The following is a 21,543-nucleotide window of genomic DNA, read 5'->3' as shown; positions in this document are numbered from 1 at the left end:
AAAATAACGTGTGTAAATAACATGTACATTCTTTATCATAGTCATATCATAGTATTCATGTTGAAATACAGTAGCATGTGTGAGGAATTGTCATAAAAACACAGACACAAGTGAAGGTGTAATCATTGCATTTTTTCAAATAACTGGTACAAAAATACCTTGTTTACATTGTACAAGTCTGCCAGCAGCAGCAAAAAAGAACCAAAATCACGCCAGTGATTGACTTTCAAACCAAAACATAAAATATATAATTCTTAAATTCTTAACATTTGTATAAAATCAAAACAATTTCAATCAGCAAGGGGCCTGTTCCAAGAAACTCTTGTTTCTTGGAACAGGCCTCACTTCTTCTGCAGTAGTTTGGCACTAAAAATTTAGTTATTCCCCAAGAAAAGCTTCTTTGTAAGATGGAAACATCTCTGAAACATTTATACCAGCTAAAGTGAAATTACTCATTGAACTAAAAATAAGTTAATGTAAAAGAAATCAAAGCTTTATATAAAACAAGAGGATTTGGTTAACCTGCCTGTTTACTGGTCCTCTGATAGAAAAGTGAAAAATAACGTTTTAACGTGTCTACAGATCCCATGACTGTTCTATTTTGATTAACAAAGAATAAGTACCTCATATTGCTTGGAAAACATAATACTAGCAAAATATATAGCTAAAAAAAACTAACAATATTATATACCCTAACCTCTTGTCAACAGGTGCTTTTTAAAAAACAGACCTAGTACAATTCCCAACGAACACAATGGCACACAGCCCATGTCACACACAAGCAGAATCTCTGCATTATTTACAGGGATATTAGTGCTTATTTCTATCATTTTGCATTAGTTCTCTCAACACTTTCCCTTCAATATATCATGCCAAAATCCACAGATTGATCCCTTTTCCAGTGCTTGTGAATCAGGCTGTGTAAATCTTGAGGCCTTAAGTCCTCAGTGAAAGCAATCACACCATAGAAGACACTTTTCTGACATGACAGGCAAAGCAATGGCAAAGCTGCCAGGATACAAGGTCCATAAAAACAAATTGTTTGTATTTCCCATAAGCAAAGTAAATCCTCAAGGTCGCAACAATGATAGAGACCTTTCACGCTTGTGCTGTTTTCACTCTGGCTTGAACAATCCTTTAAGGAGGAAAGTGAACTGAGAAGCCCCTGTGCTTTTCTTTAAGGTTCACTTGGTCATGGTTGCAAATTTGCAAAGATCAGCTGTCGGCCTTGCATAGAAGCGGTCCTCTCTACTATTCAATATGCAGCATTACAGGTTTCTGAAACAGTTTCAGATCATGTAAACCTCCACAATTAAAGAAATAAAGCTCTTATTAGTGAAACTTAAGGCTGCTCTGGGCATTTACACCAAGTCTAATATTCAAGAATGATGGAGTTCTACTGAAAAAAGGACATACTATGCTGTTCAATTAGGACTGGCATAGGTCTGTATAGCTTATTAAACTTTGTATACTGCACTCAGTTTGTGACACTGCCAATATGTTAAAGTGTGGAAGGGAGTATGTTAAACATTGTCTTGCATATTGTTAGAATATATTTGGGAGAGTAAGAGTAACAGGTTTGTAGGTTTCATGATGCTGACCTTGTTGCCTTTTTTCCCAGGGTTATGAGATTATTGACTGAGAAAAAAAGGTCTTCTCTGATCAGGGGGGGGAATGAGGCAACAATGGTCAGTGTTTTGCAAGAGTGTGATTTGTGGCACAGAGTATGAAAATGACCTGGCTCTCAGGAAACTCCTTAGTTTGTAGGAGATTAAAAACATACAAGTGTTCGGACCCAACAATAGCGACTTGTCTCTGTTGAGCTGAGAATGAGAGAACTCAGGGTCATGTTTTCATACAATGTGTTACATATCGTTAGCCGTCCAACTGATAACAGCACCACAGATGAAGCAGAGAGAATGGATAAAGAGTGAGGGTTCTGGGTTAGCCGGCATCACATGCTGGGGGAAACTCTGTTTGCTAGGTTTTAGCGATAGACTATTTTGTCTTGAAGTAATCTGATCCTTGTGCACAAATTTATTATATTTTGCAATATCATTCACTAAAGCTTGTTATTAACTTTAACTGGACAAATCTGGAGTCTTATTTTGAATCTTGAGTCTATTTCTCTGATCTACCAGTAAACGAACACTATTCAGTGACCATAGAATTGGAGTCAGATTAAGTCTGGCCTTTTAGGGCCAAACCGGTCATCGGTCACATTTTAGAATAAATTCCTACAATACTGCTCAATGTTCACAATACTCCTCCACAGACTCTCTGCTACCTCTCATGTTTGTTATTCTGATGTAAACTGAAGCCTGGGAGTATGGGAGGTATTTATCTTATTTGTCCTTCACAGCTGTCAAATGATGAGCATGGCACACTAAACTAATGTGGGCTAGTGTAATTTTGCTTCTAATACAAAGTACAAACAAAAACTGCAATCCCCTAGCCTGACGTGGTCCTACTCAGATTCTAGTCAGAATGTGACCTCGAATTTTGTGGGCGGGGCTAAGTTTGGCTGGCATCCAGGCTAGCGATCCCCTTTAACGTCAGAGCATTTCTATTCAACTATGTCACCTGTATTTGGAATGTATATTTCAAAACACTTTTTTTCAATAGAAAACAAAACAAATGCCATCCTCTAATACAAATCACACTGAAGCCCAACACTACTTGAGGTCAAATTTGAGAGATGATACACAGTGTATATTTACAGTAGTTGCAACACAAAATCTTCATTTCTTCATTGAGAAACACTTCGCACTGCAATTGGTTTGTAATTTGAATAAAGGAATGTGGATAACAAATCTATCCGCAGACTTAACCATAGTGCCAAAAATACATTGTCACAGCTGCTGATTTAATTTCTTAAAGTGTTTCTTTCTTTCAGAATTTTTGTCATCTTCAGCACAGGCAAGAGTCATCAAATCATCATAAAAGGGCACTTCTAACTGCACACTAGCTTGTTATGTAACCAAAATCATAAATGTGAATAAAAAAAAAAGTGTAGGAATTGTTATGCCTGCAACAAACGTTGAAGGCTTTACCTGTAGTTTGGAAACGTTCTGGCATTTATAAAATAACAATATAATATCAAGGTATTCCATTAACAGACAGGAACAAGTATTAACATATTCAGTCTACATGTAATGCAGAGGTACATACTTTTTCAACACTATGATTGTCCATTAAGCAGTATATAGAGCAGCTTCTGTGAATTAAAATATCACACTTTACGCAGCATCAGTGTGACAATACTGTTCAGGAGTGAGACAGAAAGTGCTCTGTGTGCTTTCCATTTATGTTTTTCGCAATAAAGGCTTAAATTTGTTTCAGTAGTCTAAGCTTCAACAGTTAGCTTCAACAGTCTCGCCAAGTTACTGCTATGTGTCTCTTTGTGTTTTAATGGCTTACTTCCATTCATCTAGCCATCCATTTGTTTTTAGGGTTGAGGTAGCAATAAGACAAACATAGCAGCCCAACACTTGAGATTGTTTCTTCTTATCAGTCTTCTACTCCAAAAATATATTATCCATCCAAATCCATCCCACCCAGATATCTGTAGATGGGAGTCAACTGTTCTGCCATGTTTTTCCTCTTTCCTTCTTCAGAAACAAGCTGTGGCCTGTGCTTAGTGAGAAGAAGCCTAAACAATTAATGCTTAGGCAACAGAGTCATTATCTGTCCTCTTTAGACTATCTTCATCTGTGGTCACTGGTCCTTCCTCCATTTGGGTCTGAATCTCCAGGTAAACCCACCAAGCCCTTCTCTAAGCTGGTGGGCTCCATATCAGGATAAATAACCAGGAAACAGGCAGTAAGGAAGCCAAGGAAGGCGCCCCCAGAGGCCACTGCAGGAATGACACGCACACTGCCAACTGCGTCTACCACTGCTCCGAGGGCCGATGCAACCAGAATCTGGCTGATATAGACCTGGAAATGGAAAAAAAAGAATACATCAACACAATAGTATACACTGTAATAAAGATTTGTACCAACAACCCTAGAAGTAGAAGGCAACTGAAAATGACACAAATTTGGAATAAATACATTAGTTAATTTAGCTCTCAGCCTAAACCATGCTATCTGGATCAGTTAAAAAAAAAGAAAAAAAAGAATCACTGTGATCTGTTTGGGTGTTGCTTTATCAATAGCAAAAGCTTAAAAGTCTAGAGCTGATAGAGAAAAAAGTATCAATGCTCACCTGGCAGGATAAGATAGCGCAGTCAATACCAAAACCTCTTCTAGTGTTTGCTGGACTGTGGTGAATGTACTGAGGAGAGGAACAGTAAAGGAGAATCGCATATTAAGCATGTTATGTCACTGATTACATCAATGGATTCACTGAAACTGTGGGAGATTTAATTTATAACACAACAGAAGCAACTGTACCCAAAACTACAATTAAATGCTTCCACAACCAGAAACCATGAATTAGCAAAACCATCTGCGATGCCATAAACACACGCACTGCCGCCTACAAATTAGGAATGCAGTTTGGAAACAGAGAATTATAAAGCAGCAGCTTACAATGTGAAAAGAGCAGTAAAGGACACAAAATGGGTCTACGGGAAGAAAGTGGAACTACAATTCTAGGAGGGCAACCCCAAGAGTATGTGGCAAGGTCTAAAGACTATGACAGATTACAGGCCCACCCTAAATTGCAGATTTCCACGCAAAATATGCGGGGCTTGCAGGATTTCATAATCCCCGCATTTGTGTTGCAAAAAAGTCACATATATCTTAGCAGAAAGTTGAAAAATGTTGCATTTACTTCACACAAGAGCAGCCATTTCCCCTGTTGCCATGGGAACATTATGAAGTGACGTAATTACGCGACGTGAACATCATCAAAAAGCAGGGTGTTGGGGGAATCACTTTTTAATTCTCTTTTTCATCAAACCGCAGTTTTTGCAAGTTCCCGCAATTTCATCGCATAAAACTGTATAAATATCCTGCATATTCTATCGCATTTTTTAAGAAAATGTGCCGCATAATCAAGGATTTTTGCCCGCAACAATCAAAAACATTGCATTTTTCTGGAAGGACTGATTAAAGATCCAAATCCAACAGGCAAAAAGCTCTCTCTGTTGAGGTCGGATACACAGAGAGGCTGAGGAGGAGCTTCTATCCTCAGGCCACTAGAATCCTAAATGAGGACATTGACTAAGCCCCCCCAATGCGGTATTTGTGTCGCCAGGTATGGACAGTGTGCATGGATACGTGTATTGTCTGTTTGTGTACATACCTCTTTGATTTCATGGTACTGCCCGAGTAATGCATAGGGACAGTAGGAGATACTCAAGGAGATGATGCCCATGCTACTGATCATCACCATGGCAACATAAACATTAGGGAAGATTGCCATAACAGCAGTTCCTAAGGTTAGAGAGATGAAAGCTGTTTAAATACATTATATTTCCATTTATTCTTCATACCCATTAAGACAATATGCAACTGCTCCCAAATCCACTGTGCTTTACTCTATTATTGTCAGCTGTTTACTCTGTTGTAGCAACTGACCTATTGAGAATCCCAGAGTTCCAACAATGTAGACAATCTTAATGCTCAGATCAAAATTATCGAGGTACTTTTGAAGGATTGCTGAGTGGAGAGATGGAAAGAGGGAGGCAGAGAAATATCAATTATTGAAGACAGCATAGTGAAGCAGGTTAGAAAATTGAGGGAAAAAAATGTAAATTGTATCAATGACCACTTCTTTTGTATGTAAATACAGCATTATATACAGAGATTTAAATTAAAATCTAACTACAATTACTGCCTTGCGGTTGTATGCCTCTGCCAACCAGTCAAGTTGCAGTTTACATCCATGTCTGTCCAGACTCATATAATACATGTAGTGAAGACAGGGAGAAGACGAAGAATGAATTTAATAAAAGGTATGAAGTGTATTTGGCAGTGGGGGCGAGTAGGCTACAGGATGGGAGAAAAAAATAATAATAAAAGAATTCCGAAAAATAATTTCCCCCATGATGAAATGCAAGTGGTTGGACTATTATAACACACAAACAAATCATCCTCCTGGCGACTTTTTTGTCAAAAACTAATCTAGCGACTTTTACTGGTGTTATTGGAGACTTTTGTGATGTTTGGAGTCTTGAAAGCACGTATCACTCTGCAGCTACTGTGCTCAACGAGCAGCGGGTGCTGCCGTGAGCCCCTCCCAGGCGGTCAGTCTCTCAGTAGCCTCGCGCACCAGTCCCAGCCTGCAGTCGGAGCAGAGAGGAGACACACACCACTCCTCATATAAACTCAGATTTTGCTCCTTGCAGACAGAGTGGACGCCTTCACACAAAAACTTGACCTCTGGCATGGCCGCATCAGTCGAGGGAACTGCGACATGTTCCCCAGCCTTCATCACTTTATCACTGATGCACGTCACACGACTTCTCCTCTCTATTTCAATCAGCGTCTGAGCACCTGTCAGCAATGAGAAAACAGCCACTGACCAAGCGGGAATGAGAACGGGTCAAATTAATTTCCTTGTTTCTGTTATCAAGACGATCGTGTGTGTGACTCGAACATCTCACATTTACCAACAAAACGTACAGCGAAAGACCGTCAAAACGCATTTCAGACTGTAGGCTACTGCCAACCTGTATACATTTTAAACATCAATGTACGCTGTTTCAATACTGTCTGCTCTCTGCAGCGGGCGGGGCTGCTGCTCCATTTCCCCCGCGACACACACACACACACACACACACACACACACACACACACACACACACACACACACACACACACACACACACACACACACACACACACACACACACACACACACACACACACACACACACACACACACACACACACACACACACACACACACACACACACACACACGGGATGCAGAAAAAAACGCAGATGAGACGACACAATGACCTAAATTGAGGACAGCTACACTCGTTATTTTAAGTGCAAGGATAAGTTAAAGTCCCAGGCCATTTTAGGAAATTAACTAACAATGTAAAGATCAACAATCCACTGACAGTGACATTTTTTGTCTTAAATCCACCAGCCGTTTTCATATTATACCAAGATTTGCAGCATCCTGAGCCTTTTTGGTAAGGTTCCCTAGGACATCTCAGCCCAGAGTAATTAATTAATAGTAATAATTATTATTCTCCCCTAAACAAGTTTCCTTTCTATTTTTAAAGAACTATTAAAAAAAATTGCAACTTTTTTTGCAACTTTCACTGTCTTCTGCAACTTCATTGCAACATACAAAAGACACCACAACTTTTATCGCAACAAAAGCTCCCGTGAAATCAGGCATTTTGGGCAGCAACAATCTCAAAAAAAAGGCCACGAAATCCTGGAGGGACTGCCCAGTGTTTTTTGTTGTTGTGGTGTGCGTAGGCTACTCCTGATTTTGTCAGTCATCTCATCTCTTATATGCTGTGTCTCTATGATCCTCTCCTGTCCTATTCATGGTAGCCTACTCGTGGACACTGCGCCGTCATCACGTGCTGTAGTAGGGGGGGCCGCCTTGATAATCCTGCATAGGGGACCGGTGTTGGCTAGTTATGCCACTGACCTCCTGCCCTCTTTCGTCATTCTGGGCAGCATTGATGCCGGAATACCCTCAACTCTGTGCCGTTGCCTTGAAGATTCTCCTCCCTTTCACGTCGGCGTATTTGTGTGAGGCAGGATTCTCAAAAATGACGCACTCAAAACCAAATACCGCAATCGTGCACAAATCGAGGATTTGAGGCTATGTTTATCAGACATTTTGCCAAGAAATTGGAGGGGGGCCCAACTGCAATGAACCAGCTTTGGGGGGGCCCAGCTTGCAAAAGGTTGAGAACCCCTGTTGTAGAACATAATGATTTTGCAGTGAAGTTGACCTGGGCAGACAGACATATGTGTCTCCGGCTGGCGCGGAGGCATTAAAATGGAAACAGTGTTTGTGTTTTACCAGAGCAGACAGCAGCAGTAGCAGCATAGACCACCAGTCCCCAGCAGCCCATCTGTACTCCTCTGTGATAGTTTAGTAGCTCTGTGGAATTGGCTGGTGCCTGAAAAAAGTGTAATAATTTTGGCAATGTAATCGTAGACTTGTAAACATGTAAATATTTAGCATACATGACTTTGTGTAGCATGCTGGGTTTATTAGTCGGTGTCCCTCTACTGTGTGGTCTCCATGGTAGTTTACTTTAGTTTATTAGTTAATAATGTCGTGGACAATCCCCCTTAATTAACTGTACAGTAAAAGGAGCAGCTTTAGCCTCTATGGCTAATTTCCAGCTGTAGTCCCCGCCAGCTGACAATAGGTATCCTAAAATTGTTAACAAATTAAAGTAAATTACATCTATAATGACAGCAGGCCACAAAATGCAGTCAGTTAGCACAACTGTCTTTAAACAATAAGTGCGTGTGTGTATACTTATTTGCAGCTGTATTATACAAATAAATAGTTAAAAAAATCATATATTGTGATTTCTGGATTTTTTTTTTAGATTATGTCTCTCAAAGTGGACATGCACCTACGATGACAATTTCAGACCCCTCCATGATTTCCAAGTGGGAGAACTTGCAAAATAGCAGGGTGTTCAAATACTTATTTTCCTCACTGTATGTGTGTGTGTGTGTGCGTGTACCGTGGGGTCTCCGTGGTAGATGACTTGCCCCATAAAATCGGTGTAAAACACAGCTTCAGCTATGATGGAGAACCATGTGAGGAGGTGACACACACACAATCTCCACAGCTGCCTAGGCATCTACAGAAGACAGAAATGAAACAAGGAATCAAGACCTGACATGAGGAATAAGGAATTCCACCAAAAAAAATCTGCAACAGCAGTCCTTAAATTGTTGTAAATGTGATGCAGTGCAATAATAAAATAGAATTAAAAAAAAAATACATCAATATTAAAGACATTTGCAATTTACTTCACCTTCAACATAGATAACCAGAGCAGTCGAACAGTTGTACCCTTGTCTGGTCCTCCCTCACTGCTGGAGCCCTCAGATGACAAACTGCTAGCTGACAGCTGCAACTCCCGCCTGTCCGCACACCGCTGGAGTTTACTCAGGTCATTCAAACTTTGGGAGGTGGTAATTGGCCGAGGGCTTGATGGTGCGGTCCTTCTCAGTCGATAGCGCTGTGATCCCACTCGTCCATAGTAGGAGAAAGTGAAGGAGGGCTAAAGAGAAAAAGACCAACATCAGCTTTTTCACATTTGCAAAATTACTATTACAGAAAGTAATTCAAAAACTGGTAAATACAATGGTACCTGTCTGTAGAAGGTGTGTGGGTGTGGTCGTGATGAAGCTAAAGTGTTGGAGGGCCGGCTCCATGGCCTAGTGGAGGCATGGCCTTTCATTTCATTAGAGTGGTCAGAAGTGGACAAGCCAGCACTGTCACCATTGACAGCCTTGACCTGCTGGGACAGGAGAGAAGCACAGACATGACATGGGACAAAATATCTTAAACCCAGTACAGAAGTTTTCAGTCTCTAAAAAGTTCCATATATTGCCTAATGAAAAAATGGAAAATGATCACATTCTATTAATCACAAGTTACCCGTGACATTAACACTGTTCTGGCAATGTAATTGCAAGCCAAGACAAATAATATCTGCCACCGTAGCAGCTGATTTCACCTGTATTTTCAGATGTGAGTCCTCCAAGCCAGAACTGATCTGAAGGAGAGAAGGAGGGAAGTTTGTTGGACCCCTAAGCTCAGGCCAAGCTGGATTTGTAGGCTCTAAGACCACCATCCCATCAGTAAGGGCGGGTGGTCCACCGGAAGTAGACGAAGACCCAATACTGTGGTCTGATGGCTTAAAATCATGCACCTCTGGCTGGAAAAATTGTGCATCTGGGTCGAGGTCAGAATCCAACTCAATTGTGGCATCTGGCATGGCTAAGACTGAATCGCTTTTACTCCGCACTCGCTCCACAGCAAGGAAGTCCATTTCTCCTTCCTCAGGATCTGATCTGTTGCCCTCTCGGGACGGAGCTCGCGCTGAAGCATCCTCCTCTGCAATCACATCAAGTAAAGATGGAGTGTGACCAACGGCCCTGAAAGACAACTGGCTGGTAGACTCCCCACTTCCTGTGACTTTAAGCTGATTGGAAGGAGCTAAAGGTTGCTCAGGGATACTGAGCATGTGCAGTGTGACAGAGATAATGAAGATGATGCCTGCAAACATGAAGAGGACCTGTTCCTGTGATTTAAATGCTCGGCCCAGAGCTGTGCCAGTCCAGTCTAGACCACCCAGCATGTAGCCCACTGCTCCGCCAAGCCCTGAAGCGACAGGTATATACACAGAAACAAGTCAATTATTGTGCTAAGTCTAAGAAACAAGGACAAGTACAAGGAGCTTCTGAAACTACACTGTGTGTGAATCATTTTTAAAACTCACATTCTGAGAAAAGTGTTAGAATTAATTTGTTTATGAACGACAATGTATATGACGATGTATATCTGTACTACTTATGTGTGTTATTAAATAGCTGATATTTAAACAGGTGTATGTGGACAGTGTGTGTGTGTGTGTGTGTGTTATGTGTCTGTCCATACATGCATGTTGTCTTACCAGCCGAGAAAGCATGAATATTTAGGGCCATATCTTGCTCGTCAGTGTCAGCAACATCAAGAAGGTAAGCTCTGATTGGTCCCTCAGAGGCATCGGCACAGAAATCCAGCACCACCACACCAACTATAGTGAGGACGATGCCAATTGGCTGGCTGCTAGGACTATCACCAACAGAAAGGCCTAACAAAATAACACAACATATAAATGTCGTGTTATTCTTGATTCAGTCATTTTTTTTAATCAGAATGTTTTTTTATTGAGCCAAAGATTATTGTACAGACAGTAACATCGAGTCAGTGCTCATTTTTGTAGGAAAGTGAAAGTAAGATTACAAACATGAATCTGTATATAGAACAAAAAGAAACTAAATAAAAAACCACAAGAGACCTTAATTTCTCCATACCATTCCTGTTGTTAAACAGTAGTTATTATAATTTGTAATTGGTGATCTCCTTTGAAACTTTCTACTCACCTATTAATGAGCCATTTAAGAATAGCGCCACCCCCAGCAACACACCTACACACAGGGCCAGAATGAATGGTCTTCTCCGGCCCCATCGCAGAGTACATCGGTCACTGGCTGAGCCAATCACAGGTGTGAAGAGGAGACCCAGGATAGGACTGAGGAACCAGGTTAAACTGTTATATTGCTCAGGAAGACCTAGAAAACACACACAAACAAGATGGTAGATTCAAGACTAAGAACCAGAACCCAGTCAACGTATACTATTGTTGGACGAGGTGAAACCAGATTTTTTAATTCTAATTTTAGGAAAGACTTGATATGAAATAATGCTTTGCATCACATGTGCCTCTCTCTTATTACATTTGACCACGTGGTTAAATAAGCTCTGATAAGATCTGCCAAATGTTTTCATTGGATTTCCTTTGATTTACTTGTGTTTTTATTATAAACCATGTATTTAACACTGACTAACTACTGACGGAGAGAGTCAGCTTAAAAGTTCTTTGCAATGAATTACTCAGTCACTGGGCTCTGTTTTGTCCTGCCATCTTGGTACAAAACTCATCAATAAGCCAACCTATTCATATATTTGTCATGCCGGGACTTGCCATAATAACTAAAACAGTGAAGTCTGGGCAGAAAAGCTTCTTTTTTTTTTCTTTGTTTTCCTATGTTCCATTGTTTATACAAGCATAGCTGTATAGTGCTCTTAAAAAGCTTCCTTTTTTGACTTTTTCTAGTAGCACTATGAAGCAATTATTTTAATGAGTGGCTCTCAGTTATGCTTGTTTTATCCACACACATCCATGAGGATGCACAAGGAAGCACATGTGCAGGTGGGTGATACACATTCCTGCCAATGGTTTCCAACTATTGTACTAATCGACAGGTGGCACTAATAAGCCAATACATGCAGCAATGCCCCAGCAAAGGCAGGGGAGAAGACGGCTGGATGGAAAACAACACTGATGCTAACAACGGGACTCACAGGTTTAAAAAAATAAATAAAAATCAGCTCTGCAAATGTTTATTGAGGACGGAAATGCATGCAATACATTTGTTAGAAGTCAAGGTAAAAAACAATGTATTTTGGTGAGTAACACTGTGTCAACATAACTTATATTTGTTTAAAGGAAAACTCCACAGGGCACCCATTAAGCCTACCTTTACTATGACACACTCATCACAGTATCTAGGTTTGTGTTGCAAGAAGGCACAGCCGACCTGCTTGAGTTCAATGTTGTAAAGCTACAGTACTTTGCAGTGGCTGACAGCTCAGTCACATTTGAGGTTGTTCAGATTGGAATACATTTCACTCACTAAGCATTCTTCAGAGATTACTGGTATAGTAACCAAGCAAAACTGGATGCCTTAAAAAATGCTTTCAAAAACCTGAATATGGTTTGCTTTAAAGTTTTTTAAAACAATCTTTTCACAATATTGTGAATAGGGAGAAAAACAGAGAGACTATAAAATGTGCTGTGTTAGACATTCTTGCCATACCTAGCCAGGGGAAAATGCTTTTGTTCCATTTCTGCTATGATGGCAAATCTGACATCTAACTGGATAGCCCCCAGTTAACTACTGCTGGGCAGACAGGTTACATGACACAGTGGTGCAGCCAAGGGAAATCAATAGATCCAGTGGGGCTAATGAAACAACAGTCTAATGTGTTGCAGCAGTTACCTTGATGTTACAGCTGGAATTCAGACTGATGGGTATCTCCTTGAAATTAACAAATAAAAACTGCTGATAGCTAATTTTGGGCAAAGAGTCAGTGTGGGTCTGCCCATTTTCTGACATTAACCAGGGGAACACTGCCACACACATGTATCACTAAAATACCTGATAGGGTAAACAGAACGTGTTACACATTACATCTAGCGTAAACACCAGCTTTGAAACATCATACGGTACAGTACTATTACACTACCACTGTGTACCTCATGTGGGAAGGGTCTAAAAACTGAATAAATAGAAGAATGTGTATTTAGACTGGAAAGTGTGCTTGTGGCACTTACCCATATGTTATGTACAAGTTGTTCTGCTAATGGCTGTGTCCCATTCCTATCACAACAAGGTGCACAAAATGGACTGGTAGGCTAACACTTAGAAAATGCTAATTCCAGTGGTGCCAGGATTGCTGACTTTTCATGTGTAGATATCTATGACACAGTGACATCACTTCCACTCCTGAAGTCCTGCCTCCCGTCCTATGCCCCTACCTCACTAACCTCTTCAACTCCTCACTGTCCCTTGGAACTGTTCCCTCTGCCTTCAAAACTGCCGCTGTCACCCCAATCCTTAAAAAACCTGGTCTGGATCCCTCCTCCCTCAACAACTACCGCCCAATATCCAACCTCCCCTTTCGGTCTAAAACCCTGGAACGTATAGTCACCGCACAACTACAAACCCATCTTCATGCCAATAACCAATTTGAACCCCTCCAATGTGGTTTTCGCCCCCTCCACAGCACTGAAACCGCTCTCCTCAAAGTCCTCAACGACCTCCTTACCTCTGCTGACACCGGTTCCCTCAACATCCTCATTCTCCTCGACCTGAGTGCAGCCTTTGATACCGTGAGCCATAACATCCTGCTCACCAGACTCAAAGACCTCGGTATCGAAGGTACTGCATTCAACTGGCTCCACTCCTACCTATCCAACAGATCCCACTTCATCTCTCTCCATAACCACACCTCTACCACAGCCACAGTTACTCAAGGTGTTCCCCAAGGCTCCGTCCTCGGCCCCCTCCTCTTCATCATCTACATCCTCCTTCTTGGTCAGATACAGGCACTTCAACCTGGACTTCCACGGCTATGCTGATGACACCCAGATCTACCTCAGCACCAAATCCCCCCACAATCCTCCCTTCTCCCACATCAACTTCTGTCTGTCAACTATTAAAACCTGGATGCAACACAGCTTTCTCAAACTCAACAGCGATAAAACAGAATTCCTCCTCATAGGCTCCAAATCCACACTCTCACCATCAACGGCACCATTGTCTCCCCATCTCCCCAGGCCCGCAACCTTGGCGTTATCTTTGATTCTACCCTCTCCCTTGAGCCTCACATCCAAAAATCCAACCTGCGCAGTTTTAGGGACAGAGCATTCTCCAGGGCAGCTCCCAGGCTCTGGAACTCCCTCCCCCAAGAGATCCACACCTCTGAGTCCCTCACCATCTTCCAGTCCCACCTCAAGACATCTCTTCACCTCTGCTTATCCATAGCCCCACGCCCCCCTCCCTTTCCATCTGTGCCTGAATCTTGTTTTGTTTAGTTTTTGTACTCTACCTCCCCTGTAAAGCGACTTTGAGTCTATGAAAAGTGCTATATAAATTAAATTTATTATTATTATCATGAGAACATGTGTTTAAGCGATAGAGAGCAAGAGCGTGTCTGTTTCTATGTGAACGTATTGTGTCTCCTTACCTATCTGCAGCAGCACTGGCGTCACCAGGGCTGTTTCCATTGCGTAGCAGAACTCACGTCCAAACATCACTGCCCCGTGCATTACCCAGCGAAACATAGGGATCTGCATACTTCTGCCCTCTTCCTCCATCTCCTTCTCACTCTCTTCTGCTTCTTCCTTGGGTTTCCTCCTTTCGGAATGGCCAGAAGCCTCTCTCTCCTCTGCTTCTCTTCCCATTACTGTCTGGTAATGGGGTTTTATTTTTCTGAATGGTTGGTATATACCAATGTATAACACTTATTGCTACTATTTCCTATATGTAAGCAACACTGTACTGTGTTATTATATGCTAATAGAACATAATGTCCATGGTTTTCATAATGATCACTCACTGTTTAGGATAAGCCAAAGATATCCAAAAGGTTAATCAGAGAGAAACTCTGCTGCAGCACCTTCCAGGTTCAAAGCAAAATAATTGCAAATAATTGGGGAGGAGGCAGGAATCATCATAATGAGATTAATGTGTCCAAAAAACTGATGTGGTAAAAATATATTCCATGCATTTTATCCTCTGGCCATCATGCTGATATGTCACCAGTTGCAGTTTCACGGCTCAGGAGATTAATGGGAGAGATAGGGTTATGGGAGCGATGGTGTTCCAAATTCAGGAAAAGCAGATAAGTTCTGTGTAGCTCCAGAGGTATGCAGAGGGGAGGAGCAGAAGAGGTGAAAGAAAGAAAGGGGGTGCCAATATGTGTGTTGTCGGCTCCAGTAGCTGTGTTTGTGGTCAACTGTGAGTAGGGTTAGAATAGGTTTGTGAATGCGTTAGCTGTGGCTGGTCAGTGTGTGTTGGTTGGTTGTGTGCAGGGAGTATTTGGATTGTGTAAGATTAGAGTGTGGCTCTGCAAACAAATGTCTTTCTCTGTGTGTGTGTGTGTGTGTGTGTGTGTGTGTGTGTGTGTGTGTGTGTGTGTGTGTGTGTGTGTGTGTGTGTGTGTGTGTGTGTGTGTGTGTGTGTGTGTGTGTGTGCGCACTTCCAGGCAAGTCGGGGTTTAAAGCATATGGAAGCGTGGCAACGACAGACTGAGTGACACAGCAACCTGCAGAAAAGCAGACATCAGTAAGACAGTAAGCTAAAGCTATAAAATATAATGCAATCCAAGTGGTAGCATTGCCTTGGTGTTATCATTCCCTGTCTTAACTTATTTTCTATATTTGTGTTTGTACTCTACAGATAAGACTAACAAAGCATATTGGTCAAGGCCAAATGCTAGACGGCTCCCATGTGTAAAACATTTTCAGTGCAGTTTGGGTCCAATGATAGGAAATCATCTTCTAAGAAAAATGCTGCCCTGTCCCAATGAAGTACACTGGCAATACATTTAAACTCAACATATAACTGTGATACACAACTGACGTTGTGTAAAAAGTTTATAAATGGAATAGGCATCATATAACAGAATAAAGGAACAAAAGATGAAGCAATTTTGCCACACCTTAACTATCTGAGATTACTATAAAGGTTTTCATTCAAAGTGGCATCAGGTGTAACCATAACCTTTAAACCACAAAACTAGCAGGCTATAAAAGACATCAGAGGCATGAACAAAAGCCACATTAAGTAATAAACCCTTATTACAACACCCCACGCCTCTGTCGTATTTCCTAAATGACTTTTAGTCTGTTTTAGGTATTCTAAATAAAAGTACATTTTTAAACAAAATCAACTGAGCGTTAAAACGCTTCTGTGAATGTTTCTGTCGTGATGATTTCACAGAGAGTAACTTGTTCCTGTGTGTAGTGACTAGCTAGTCTACACGAGTTTTTAACTCCACATAAGTAACGTTAGAGTTGAAAATGCGTGTTTTTCACAAGTATGACAGGTGTGTGTTTGAGGGGCTTGTTGAACCAGTAAGGGGACATTTTGCACGGGGGCAGCTCTGCTAACGGTCGGTAACTCTGACTTAACCTATCGCTACGTTACCTGAGCTACCTACCAACCTGCCCTACAGTCTACTTACGTTACGTTAGTAATAACGAGGCAATTTTAGCGTGTGAGGATAATGCACATGGCGATAGATAAACACCTGACTGGACACATTAATGTTAACTTTACATTCACTGATGTTTGACTATCTAGTTGTGGCTAACGTTAATGTTACCTAGCGAGCTAGATTGGCTAATAAATTAGTTAGGCAGCTAACGTTAGCAATTTAACTTAAGACAGAGAAAAACAGTTAACGTTAACGGTATATTAAAGACAAAAAGATGTAACATACCTGAAGTTTTACTCCGCTAAGGTAAAGTGAAATCAGTTTCGCGTTATGTCAATTTTCGATAACGTGACAGGCAAACTCATGGTTTGGGTTAGCAATCTGGCTAACTGAGTGCCCATCTGGTTCAGGATTTAATACTCTCATCAATCTCATTGGTTTCCAAGGTTTCCACAGTAACAAAGCGAGGCGTGGTCTAACGGAACGCAAATGACGTCATCGAGCTACAACGGGAAATGGTTTACTTACAGTTATTATTAGCCTACTCATCAATTAATAATAACAAATAGTGATCAAATAAAACTAATAATAACAATTATAATAATGTATACAATATAATAATGTATTCATAATTTCAAAAGACATGTTATATTTCAAATTGCAATAATGGAACATTTAACTGTATTTTCTTTTCAAAACCTCATTCCTCCATCATATAAAATCAAGACTTATGAGACTGGTCTAACTTTGACTAACCAGGCAGAACTATTTGTAGCACCAGACAGAGGTGGCCTAACTAAAATGTGAGATACTGTAGCCTACATTTCCCATAAACATGAGACAAGTAAATAACTCCAAAGCACCAGCAACACATAAGGCAAAGCCAAATATTTGACTCACTTGAACACACCTTTATTCCCCCTACAATTTCTTCAATTTACGTAATATGTCATTTGTTCCTGCATAGAGAGGTTCTGATGATTGTTGATCAAAGTGTTTACTTAACAGTACATAATATCAAACAATAATAAAAAACAATATTATTTAGCCTACAGCCCAAACATTCACATTGTGTCTGCTTTCAGTCATCCAAGCAGTTTCCATTAAAGTGATAACATTTTCTTTGGTCTCATACTGTAATGATCTTTGAAAGGTACTGCAATGTTGCCCTCTGCTGCACAAAAGTGGTTCTCATTCCCAAATATTTTCTTGCAGTGGATCTTCTGAAGTGGTCACCATGTAATGGGCAAAAAACATATCACTATCCTTCCATGTAATCAGATACAGGTGTGGTCTGTTTTACATTGTGTTCCTATTGGTTAAATCCCCTCCTGTTCATACTTAACCAGACAGAACAGTAAGGAGTTAGTCCAAGTCTGTTTGACAATATATGTTCCACACTTTAAAGAAAAGAGTGTAATGGTCCCAGGCAGGTATCGGGGTGGTCATCAATATCTTCTTTTGTAATACCAGCACTTATTTCCTGGCCAGTTCTCAGATTTCTGCATAACAGATGTCACAGCTATCATTGTTCCTTTTGCAGTCCCATCTAGACTATCTCTGTTACCAAAAATGGAAACTTTTTCAGTTTTCAAAAATAATTTGACTTAGGGCAGTGCAATTGGACACAACATATAAGATTAAAATGTGGACGATGTAGAATACGTCAAATGTGTTTTGTGGTATTTTGTCAGTTGTATGATTCAAGTAATAATACATGTTAAGTCAGCTTTGTGTTCTCTTGTATTGTTTGAATTTGGCTGCAACATGGTCTAGCAGAGAGGGAGATTGTCTCACAGTTGAAAAGTCACAGGTCCAAAGCTGTGGGATGGTTTCTTGTGTGATGATAATGTTTAGTTGCAGACTTTGTCTCTTGTCAATGTTGGAATTATTTCAAGTAGTTAATACAAGTTTTTAGTTTGCTAAATCAGCTAAATTGGTTGGTCCTTATTATTATTATTATTATTATTATTATTATTATTAATGACAGCATTGGCTGTTCATCCTGAGCAGTGCCATCATACACTGATGCTGTTATCACTGATAAGCATGTTACAGAGTCCAGAAATATCAGACACCTTTCCCCAGGCGATGTAACATCTCAGTAACTCAAAGTTTCTCTTTACCCCATGGGAAAGGGGATTTACATTGAGTGGTTCTTCCCCAGATTGTCTCTCTGCAGTGAAGTGGGGATCTTGGTCATCATAATCATATTACCAGTGATGGCGTTCACTGTCCGCCCTGAGGCCTTGGAGCTGTGCTGCATGCTGATGATGTCGCCGCTTGTCTGCTCAGGCTCTGCACGGCGAAAAATATTTCTCATGGTGGCCTGAGGAATGAAAAGGGCAGTAAATTATTCAGTGAATCAATGAGTAAAAAGCAAATACATGAGTGATGGATGAACAAATGATGGCTGGATAGAAGGATGGATGGATAGATGGACAGGTGGCAGAGAGGAGGAATGTTGGGATGAATGGGATGAAGGAAAGTGGGGAGGGAAAATTCTCCAGTCTTACCTGGAAATTATTTGTAACAAAGCAGTAGACGACAGGATCCATACAACTATTCAAACTGCTGAGAGTGACAGTCAAGTGGTAGGCTATCACATGATGAGGCATGTCAGGGTGGAAGTACACCACCACCTGCAACACAACACAGCTATGAGATCACACACAATCATGTTACATTTAACCAAAAATTTATAAAAAAGGAGCAACCAATATTGCATTATCATTTACTCATCTTGATAACACAGTAGTTCCCAACCTTAAAGTGCTCATATTATGCTCATTTGCAGGTTCATAATTGTATTTAGAGGTTGTACCAGAATAAGTTTACATGGTTTAATTTTCAAAAAACACCATATTTTTGTCGTACTGCACATGGCTGCAGCTCCTCTTTTCCCCCTGTGTGTTGAGCTCTCTGTTTTAGATACAGAGTGAGGCATCTTGCCTCTGTTCAATCTTTGTTGGGAGTTGCACAAGTGCAGTAGCTAGGTAAGGACTACCAGCCAGTCAGAAGCAGAGTATGAGGGCGTGCCACGCTAGCAGCTAGGCCAGCATTATAACGTGTGTTACAAAGTGACGCACGTTTGTCATGCAAGTAAAGGCTGGACTACAATAGAGCTGTTTGGAGCAGTTTGTGAACAGTGTTTTCTGTTGGAGATGGTAACTCCCTTTGGGGAGGACTTTGTGAGCTTTTTCACTTTGTAAACCTATAACATGCACATAAAAATATATATAGCACAATAAAGGATAGGGAAAAAGCCAAAAAGCATAATATGAGCACTTTAAAACAAAACATTGTCTAGTTGTCACAGATTATGGACATGAGTTGTGAGCAGCTCAACCAAAGAATGCTCTCTTGGATTGTTTAATTTGAAGGATTTTTGGGAGAGAAAAAAATAATAATTTGGTGTAACAGAAGTATATTCTTTCTTATTCTTGTGACCCTTGACGGTTTAAAGGCTACAAAAACATAATGATAAAAAAACATAACCCTATTCTAACATGATGATGTTTTAAAACAATGTGTCACACCTGTATCTCACTCACCTGTCTGATGTGGAAGGGTGTGAAGCAGACAGTGAAGATGATCAGCACCGTGGTCAGGAGCTGGACAGCCCTCCTTCTCCTCTCCCTGAGGAAATACAGGTAAAACCATCACCTGTAAGCCTCCATTGCTTTCAATGCTGCAAATGTGAGTCATTTTATCTCGGTCCTTTCATTGTTATATCTATGGTATGGTGTGGTCTTGTATCCAAAGCTTAGATACGTAAAAAAAAAAAAAAAAAAAAAAAAAAAGTTCTGTTAAAGGCGGTCTGAAGGTGTCAGAATATTCTTCCTTACTTGTGTCTATGTATGTTGGTAACATAACATTGGTTAAACCTGCTCTGCTGCATCAGGCGGCGGTCGGCGAGTGCCCACATAATCCGCAAAGTGAAGACCATAATGATGATGAGGGGTAGAAAGAACTCGGTGATGGTAAGAAAGAGGAGCTTTGAGAGGCAGCAGCCTGGGTGCTGGAAAGCAGTAGAAAGGAAGGAGTAGGTGACCACGATGGCACACAGCCAGACAGAGACACACACACATTTGGCCACACTGGAGTTCCTCCAACGACGGGAAGCTTCAACCTGCAAGGACAAAAGAAAATTTGTAGATTTAAGCTTCTTCTGGTTTTAAAGTCAGGATGAGCATGTGTCAAGTTTTTCCATTCCATACCAATTCTGTTACCAAACTAAAGGCTAGACCTACCTGCACGATGGCGAGGTATCGGTCGACACATATGCAGGTCAGAAACAAGATGCTGCAGTACATGTTGACAAAGTAGCTGAAGATGTGCAGGTAGGAGCAGGTGAGACAAGCTCCTCCACTGTAATAGAGCAAGATGCGAGTCGGCAGAGAGAGATTCACCAAGAGGTCTGTCACCGCCAAGTTGATAGTATAGATCACCGAGGTGGTCTTTTGCTTGGTGCGGAAACAGAAAACATAAAGTGCAACTGTGTTGAGCACCATGCCCACCTGTGGGGGACGAGAGGAGAATTGGACAGTTTGTACAGACTATAAGAGTTTTGAAACTCATATAACAATATTAACTTATACCATCAGGGCTTCTGAAAAAGTGCCTACCAAGAATATGAGAGAGTTTATGACCATCAGTGCAATCCAAAGACCGTAAAAGTCATTGTAGAGCCCCTCGTCTAAATGAGCCAGTCTTTGAAGATATGCTTCAATCCCACTTCTGTTACTTGGACTGCCTATTACAGGCAGGATGGGAAATGAAGTATTGATTAAAAGCCAGGACTCAGTGCTGTTGAAGGCCATCATAATAGTGATGATGATGATGATGATGATGATGATGATGATGATGATGATGATGATGATGATGATGATGAGGCACGTAGGTGATGATGGTGAGGGTGATGAGAGTTGGTGCAGAAACTGTCAGACAAAATCACACAATGTTGTGATAAAGTAAACATTTACTTTATCGAAGGTTGCTATAATGCCCATCAGAACATTTCTATACCCATTTAGGCTAATGCTTCAGGCTATCTCAGCATGCATGAGGCAACAGGGACACATATGTACA

General features: G+C 40.9%; 2 protein-coding genes across 6 annotated transcripts; both read right to left on the bottom strand.

Moving 5' to 3' along the window:
• Positions 1–111: 111 nt before the first annotated feature.
• On the bottom strand, positions 112–16,864 carry slc45a4b (solute carrier family 45 member 4b). 5 transcript variants are annotated; one of them, XM_028580208.1, is made up of 14 exons: positions 16,738–16,864; positions 14,851–15,558; positions 14,479–14,701; positions 11,049–11,237; positions 10,577–10,756; positions 9,638–10,284; positions 9,269–9,418; positions 8,930–9,178; positions 8,633–8,752; positions 7,951–8,050; positions 5,529–5,609; positions 5,254–5,384; positions 4,210–4,278; positions 112–3,938 (listed from the first exon to the last, which is right to left on the bottom strand). In XM_028580208.1, exons 3-14 carry the CDS (start codon positions 14,693–14,695, stop codon positions 3,708–3,710), a joined length of 2,364 nt encoding a protein of 787 aa, XP_028436009.1. In that variant the 5' UTR covers positions 14,696–14,701; positions 14,851–15,558; positions 16,738–16,864; the 3' UTR covers positions 112–3,707. The 5 variants fall into 5 exon arrangements, with proteins under 5 accessions (XP_028436009.1, XP_028436011.1, XP_028436010.1 ...); XM_028580210.1 differs by having other exon boundaries at positions 9,269–9,415; positions 14,479–15,558; XM_028580209.1 differs by lacking the exon at positions 14,851–15,558.
• A 1,731-nt stretch (positions 16,865–18,595) lies between these two features.
• Positions 18,596–21,275, bottom strand: gpr20 (G protein-coupled receptor 20). The gene is made up of 6 exons (XM_028580778.1): positions 21,081–21,275; positions 20,706–20,972; positions 20,340–20,584; positions 20,007–20,091; positions 18,969–19,094; positions 18,596–18,781 (listed from the first exon to the last, which is right to left on the bottom strand). Exons 1-6 carry the CDS (start codon positions 21,273–21,275, stop codon positions 18,596–18,598), a joined length of 1,104 nt encoding a protein of 367 aa, XP_028436579.1.
• Between the last annotated feature and the right edge of the window lie 268 nt (positions 21,276–21,543).

Source organism: Perca flavescens, chromosome 6, assembly GCF_004354835.1.
Source record: "Perca flavescens isolate YP-PL-M2 chromosome 6, PFLA_1.0, whole genome shotgun sequence".
NCBI classification, from domain to species: Eukaryota; Metazoa; Chordata; class Actinopteri; order Perciformes; family Percidae; genus Perca; species Perca flavescens.
The sequence above is the reverse complement of the archived record's forward strand: the minus strand, read 5'-3'. Positions and strand labels throughout refer to the sequence as shown.

Bases quoted from the DNA above. Each gene is read 5' to 3' on its own strand.
- slc45a4b (XM_028580208.1), bottom strand. From the start codon at position 14,695: ATGGGAAGAGAAGCAGAGGAGAGAGAGGCTTCTGGCCATTCCGAAAGG. The intron at 11,238-14,478 runs GTAAGGAGACAC...TGTGTTTTCTAG, and splicing joins GCCAGTGCTGCTGCAGATAG to GTCTTCCTGAGCAATATAAC. The intron at 3,939-4,209 runs GTGAGCATTGAT...TTCCATTTCCAG, and splicing joins GCGCTATCTTATCCTGCCAG to GTCTATATCAGCCAGATTCT.
- gpr20 (XM_028580778.1), bottom strand. From the start codon at position 21,275: ATGGCCTTCAACAGCACTGAGTCCTGGCTTTTAATCAATACTTCATTT. The intron at 20,973-21,080 runs GTAGGCACTTTT...CGTCCCCCACAG, and splicing joins TAAACTCTCTCATATTCTTG to GTGGGCATGGTGCTCAACAC. The intron at 20,585-20,705 runs GTAGGTCTAGCC...TTGTCCTTGCAG, and splicing joins GATACCTCGCCATCGTGCAG to GTTGAAGCTTCCCGTCGTTG.